The sequence below is a fragment of the Protomyctophum bolini genome (genome assembly GCF_963924005.1).
Source record: "Protomyctophum bolini genome assembly, chromosome: 8".
Classification (NCBI taxonomy): Eukaryota; Metazoa; Chordata; class Actinopteri; order Myctophiformes; family Myctophidae; genus Protomyctophum; species Protomyctophum bolini.
This window is the reverse complement of record NC_137869.1, coordinates 5,957,214-5,963,372: the sequence shown is the minus strand read 5'-3', so window position 1 is coordinate 5,963,372 and position 6,159 is coordinate 5,957,214. Positions and strand designations below refer to the sequence as shown.

Below are 6,159 nucleotides of genomic sequence, written 5' to 3'. Positions count from 1 at the left end.
GAATGGGTGAATGTAATGCACAATCTATGTAAAGCGCCTTGGATAAAGGCGCTATATAAATGCACCATTTACCACAAAGTAACACCTGGACCTCTTTGGTGGGGACGTAACAACTAGACAAGCTTATTCATAGGAGACAAGCTGTCACGTTGCATGACATGTTTTGGATTTTCATGTGTTCCTTGGTTTTTAGTTTACTTCTTTGTGTTAATGTGATTTTGTAGTCGGTATTTTCCTTGTTTCGTAGTTGCAGTTCTGCTTTACACTGTGAACCTTTATTTTGTAGTCTTGTTTTGTGCCTTCCTGTCTGCCCCTGTAGTTCTGTTTCTGTCTTGACTAGTGCCAGTGTTTCCACCTGTGTCCCCTTTAGTTCCCCAGCCTGTCCCAGTGTTGATTGTCAGTGGTGTTCACCTGTGTCTAGTTATCCCTTGTCTATTTATATGCCCCTTGTGTGTTCAGTGCTCTGTTTAGTCATTGTTTGTAGTCGCTGTGTTCAGTCCTGTTTTTGAGTTTGTATGTTCCAAGTATTAGTTTCTTGTGTTTCCTCGTGCCAGTTCCTTTTATTACTCTATGATAGGAGACCATTAGGTTGGGGTATACGGCGATATGTTGTTTTCCTTCTGCGGAAGAGGGAATAACAACCTCCAAAAAACTGGATTTTGGCTCATTTTGAGCAGAAAAACAAGTAATAAGCGTGTGCGTGGCCGCGTGCGCGCCGGATCTGTGTGGACGCTGTCTAACAGGTGAGTAAAAAAATAAATAATATTATTTTTAATTTCCGGATTAAATGACATTGCGGTTAACTATGAAAAATGGAGATCATGCAGTGTTGCAGACGAAGCCACAAGTTGAAACCTGCTGCCACACACACACACACACACACACACACACACACACACACACAGTGTCATACATGATAAGAGATCGCTAAGCAGCCTCCAGTACTGAACGTGAACGGTGTGTGTGTGCGTGCGTGTGCGTGCGTGATTCAGATGGCTGTCTCGCTACACTACCTGCCTTGCTTTCTCACACTGTCTATATGGGCTGCACACACACACACACACACACACACACACACAGCAGCACACACGGTTGGTTTGTGATACTTCTACAATGCTCTGTTCCCCAATGGAGTCCCACACAGTGCTGCTGGCCTGCTGTTTCTCCAGACTATCTGTCTGCAGGGGAGGGCTGGAGCGGCCTGGCTTTGGCCTGATAAGACAACACACAGCTTCCTACTCACCCCATGTGGCTGCGTCTGTCTGTCTGTCTGTCTGTCTGTCTGTCTGTCTGTCTGTCAAATACAAACACCTGTTCCCAGCCATCTCTCTCACTGACCTGAGTCCTGGGTTCAGGCCACTGGCTGGCGGCTAAAAGATGTGAACGTGTGAAAGATGTGAACGTGTCTCTAAGCAATGGTTTCTGGCAATCACCTTGCTGTGTGTGTGTGTGTGTGTGTGATGTTTTTGCGTCACTGATGTTTGTTTTTGCGAACCATTTCACTCATTTGCTTAAAGAACCATGGTTACTGAAGGAACCTCCAGTTCTTTTAAGCTTCATTTCGCCAAGTGGTTCGCCCTATGGGGACCTAATGTCTCCCCCGTATCCTTATCCCGTGTTGGGTGGACGCGGGCTTGTCAGTAACCTCGTCCTGAGAGGGAACGGACGACGGGGGACGTCCGTCCTCCTCAGAGTAGGCCAAGAGAAGTTGGGCTAGTTCAGTCACAGACCCAATAGTCCAATAGTCCCTGTAGGTATAGAGCACTGACAACCCTGGGCTGTCCATGTGCACAAAGCTAGCATACGGTGGTCTTTGTGCTCCTTCATGGGGCTTCATTCAGGCTTGGGTTAGCCAGGCCACAGGACCAGCAGGCCGGTTAGGTCACAGACCCAGTAGCCCAATTGTTAACTAGAGCGCTGACAGTTCTTGGCCTGTCTCGTGTGCTCTGGGATATGTGTCAGGTGCACAGAGCTGACAGATAGCCTGCTGAATGTGTGCTCCGGGACCTTTTTAGAGGAACCACTCGGTGGATCCCACCTCATCTAGGTTATAGCATGCAACGCTGGTCGAGGGAGATGACAAACTTGCCGCTGTGCAGAAATCCTGGATGGAGACACCTTTGCAGAGTTCCCAGGATGCGGCCATACCTCCACCGTGACTCTGGGGGTTGCTCTTCTTGGCTAGTGTAAGCCAGCCATATGGCTGCTACTATCCTGCTACTGTCCACTGGGAAAGTCTCACCGTGATGGCTTTTCCCTTAGTGGTGGAACCCCAAGCAACGAGCAGCTGATCCCCCTGTTCTGAAGGGAGCAGTCCTGTCCCCGTATGCCCTTAGTGGACCCTCACTGGGGCAGAGGCAGCTCAGCCTCCTGTCCGCCGCGGGTGGATCAACGGGGACACATACCGAGAGGACATTCTGCGGTATAAAAGCCGGGTTCGGCTTAATGAAGCTCGTAGCCTATTTTAGGAAGTAAGCTAGCAGCTAACCACCCAGCGGCTATGTCGAGGAGGGACGTGTTAATAACGCCACACTAGGGACTTCATTAAAAAGGTTTTCTGTTGTAGAAAATCGTATCTTCTAGAAGAAAAAGTCAGGAAAGTGCAGAAGAATCTCTCGGTACTTGAGTAATAAAAACTCTCGTCCTCATGAGATGCTAAACTCTCTGTACATACTGACGGGATAAGAGATTGACTGTCGATCAACAGCGGAAGAAAAGTGAATGAAGCGTCAGTGACTGTATATGGTATATGCCCCCCCCCCCAGCAACATAAACGTCGCATAAACCCAAGTAATGATATTATACATTACTTTTTCTAGTTTTTCTGTGATCGCACCAGGGATCAGGCGCTCCACATAGGCTTAACTCATTTAGGACTATGGCCGATTCCGTTTTCTGAAAACCTTCAAATATTTATTAAAGAATTACAAAAAAAATGTATGTTGCTGAATACTGTGCCAAAATGTACAGTATTTAGCAACATACATTTTTGTTGTTGTTACAAAAAGGGGTTCCTGGCCAGGCTGTACTGACTAAATGTGCCGGGTCGCCCTGCATCACAGCAGCAGACTGGACATTGGAAACCAACTGAAAGGAGACTGAGGATTAAAAGTATAAGGAGAGCGGAGAACAGAGGCACAGTGTGCAAGCATCGACCGTCCAGACACCACAACTCTGAGCAGAGCAGGGCCCACTTTTGATGAGGAGGAAAGAAAGGAGAGAGCGCAGCAGAAGTGGCGTGGAAGGGAAAGGAAGGGAAGGGAAGGGAAGGGAAGGGGGCAGAAGGTCCAGCTGAGCCGGGCAGCGAGCGGGCATACTGGACCGACTGACTGAGAACGTGAGGGGAAGAAAGGAAGCGTGGCGGGGTTGGCGTTAGAGGGCTGGAAGGGAAGGACGCCATTATTAAAAAGTGAGATCTGAAGGGGAGGTGATAGGTGAAACTGTGTGTGAAACTGTGTGAAGACCGCAACAGGACGGAGAGAGGGTGGGGGAAATGGAGAGGTTATGTAAGGACTGGTAGATGCGAACAGCAGAACAAACTTGTCAGAAGAATATCTCTGGTCCACTTTTGGGCTCCAACCCACAGCCCTGTGTTTCACACAGGGCCTGTAGGAGGACTGTGGACACGAGCAGTGGTGGAAAAAGTAAATTTTTACATTGAATCATGACTCTTTTGTCTCTTTTCTTTTGGTATCGATAAAAAGCAGCCTTGAATCAGACACGGTGAGAGCAGACACAGCAGGGCTGAGGTGTTTGGATGAGCGGAGACGAGTGGCGGATGAGGTGATTCTTCTCGTAGGAATGTTGTTTTCAACCAGACTCTTCCTGCAGCCAAACAATGTATTGAAGCTTGTTGAATCACTGTCATAACAACGCCCATCAAACCTCGGCTCGCTGGCCTTCAAATGGATGACTGTACAGTAGGCGGTATGTGTGGACTGGCAAGTGTGGAAGCGTGTACATGTAGTGTTACACAGTGCACGTGCATGCGTGTGTGCGTGCGCGCCACACACGTGTGTACACTAGTATGTTGTGGTATCGAGCATGCTCTGCTTTGTGAGAACCTCTGTGTTTCTCTCCTTTCACTTCACTTTCAATGTTTCATTTTGGTCATCAGTTCATGTACAAAACAAATAATTTGTTATAAATATAAGCCCTTACCCGTTGTGAGATATTCCCCCCCCCCCCCCCCTTGTCACTAATAAATTCATTATTAATTTATAATTTGTTAAATTTGAGCGATTGGTGCAGCCGGTGAGGAGATACGGCGGTGTTTCTGACAGACACTCAGACACTCAGACATTCAGACAGACATTGACTGAATTATAGTATGATGATAAATAATACATTGTTATGACCAAAAAAAGTCTAGGCTGAAGCTAATTAGCGTATCATGCCTACCCTTACCAAATACAATTATACATGAGGAACAAAGAAAAAAGTAATATTAAGTAGAAGTGTGTAATTAGTCACCATTACCTACCTGTACACCTGTTTCAAGTAAGCACCAGTGCCAATCTATTCATCCTCCTATTTGGATTTAACCCATTAAGACCTGAGGCCGATTCTACAAATGCTTTCCAGAATCAGTTGTTCTCCAAGGTTTTCATGTCAAGGACCCCAAAAATGATATATACTTGGCCACCCATCTGAAAATTTGTGCCAGGGATTTGAATTTGTGTTCAAAGATAGAGAAACACTATTTTCAAAAATAGCAGATGTACAAGCTCGCAGCGCAGCACAAAGTGACTCGCTGTGAGCTTGTATATCTGCTACCTTTGAAAAGGACTGTTCTAAAAAACTTCCAGTTTTCTGAAATGACCCCATACTTTCCCGGTCTCAATGGATTAAACCAGGTCACTCTCTCAGTTCTCTACCAGTTCCTTAGATCAGTGGTTCCCAAACCTGTTCATGTCAACGACCCCCAAATTGATCACTTATTAGCTCGCGGACCCCCATTTGAAAAAGATATACCAGGGACCCCCCATCACAGAAGATTGTCACGGCTCTAGCAGGAATATTCAACCGCTTTAATTTCAAGGACCCCCCCCCCAGTTTGAGATGCATTAGTCTACGGACTCCCATTTACCCATAAGGGTCTATTTGGTTCCAAACTATCATTTAGCTGGGGACCCCCTGGAACCTCCCTCAAGGACCCCTGGGGGTCCCCGGACCCCACTTTGGGACCAACTGCCTTAGATGTACACTAGTAGTTGTGTGTGTGTTTAAAGTCGTTGTCTAGCCTCCCTATGATTGCTTGCCTCACTTCTAGTCAGCCTGTTATTTGTTTAATATATTTTTTACTGGACTTGAACCTGCATAGCTTTGTCATTCTGCATCTGTGTCCTCACTTGACATGCATGAGACTGGACGATGATGTCGCACGACACTGTAGTACGACAAAGTATCAATCAGACTTGATGTATGAGTGAACAGGTGTTTTTGTCGAGCAGCAGCAGCATCGTGCAACGAAGCATATTATAAATTATAAATCTGTGTAAATCACTCACAGAGACGTCGCCCCAGAACTTGCCCACGTCGTAGTCGTTGGAGCGGAGGAACTCTGTGAACCAGCCGATGGACCTCTTGCTGCCTTTGTCCGCTGTGTCGTCGCGCTCAAAGTTCTCGTTGTGCTTGTTGACCGAGTAGTTGGTCAGGTGCATGTACAGCTGGCTCTGTGGAGGGACAGAGAGGACAGTAGTTGGTCAGGTGCATGTACAGCTGGCTCTGTGGAGGGACAGAGAGGACAGTAGTTGGTCAGGTGCATGTACAGCTGGCTCTGTGGAGGGACAGAGAGACAGTAGTTGGTCAGGTGCATGTACAGCTGGCTCTGTGGAGGGACAGAGAGGACAGTAGTTGGTCAGGTGCATGTACAGCTGGCTCTGTGGAGGGACAGAGAGGACAGTAGTTGGTCAGGTGCATGTACAGCTGGCTCTGTGGAGGGACAGAGAGGACAGTAGTTGGTCAGGTGCATGTACAGCTGGCTCTGTGGAGGGACAGAGAGGACAGTAGTTGGTCAGGTGCATGTACAGCTGGCTCTGTGGAGGGACAGAGAGGACGCAAATTAATGAGTTACATAAAATCCATGCACACTACTGTACGTCCTGTCCGTACTCTGTACGCAACGTGTGTCATCACAGAGGTCAGCTCTTCTATTCC

The 6,159-nt window shown here is 47.4% G+C and overlaps 1 protein-coding gene across 1 annotated transcript in view; it reads right to left on the bottom strand.

Annotated features, from left to right (window-relative positions):
* The window catches only part of ttll7 (tubulin tyrosine ligase-like family, member 7), a gene marked incomplete at its 3' end in the record, with an annotated part of 88,008 nt that overhangs the window by 59,096 nt on the left and 22,753 nt on the right, over window positions 1–6,159 (bottom strand). Inside the window, exon 8 of the mRNA XM_080769967.1 lies at window positions 5,511–5,675. Coding sequence (XP_080626093.1) covers window positions 5,511–5,675 — 165 coding nt within the window. The remainder of the gene's footprint in view (window positions 1–5,510; window positions 5,676–6,159) is intronic.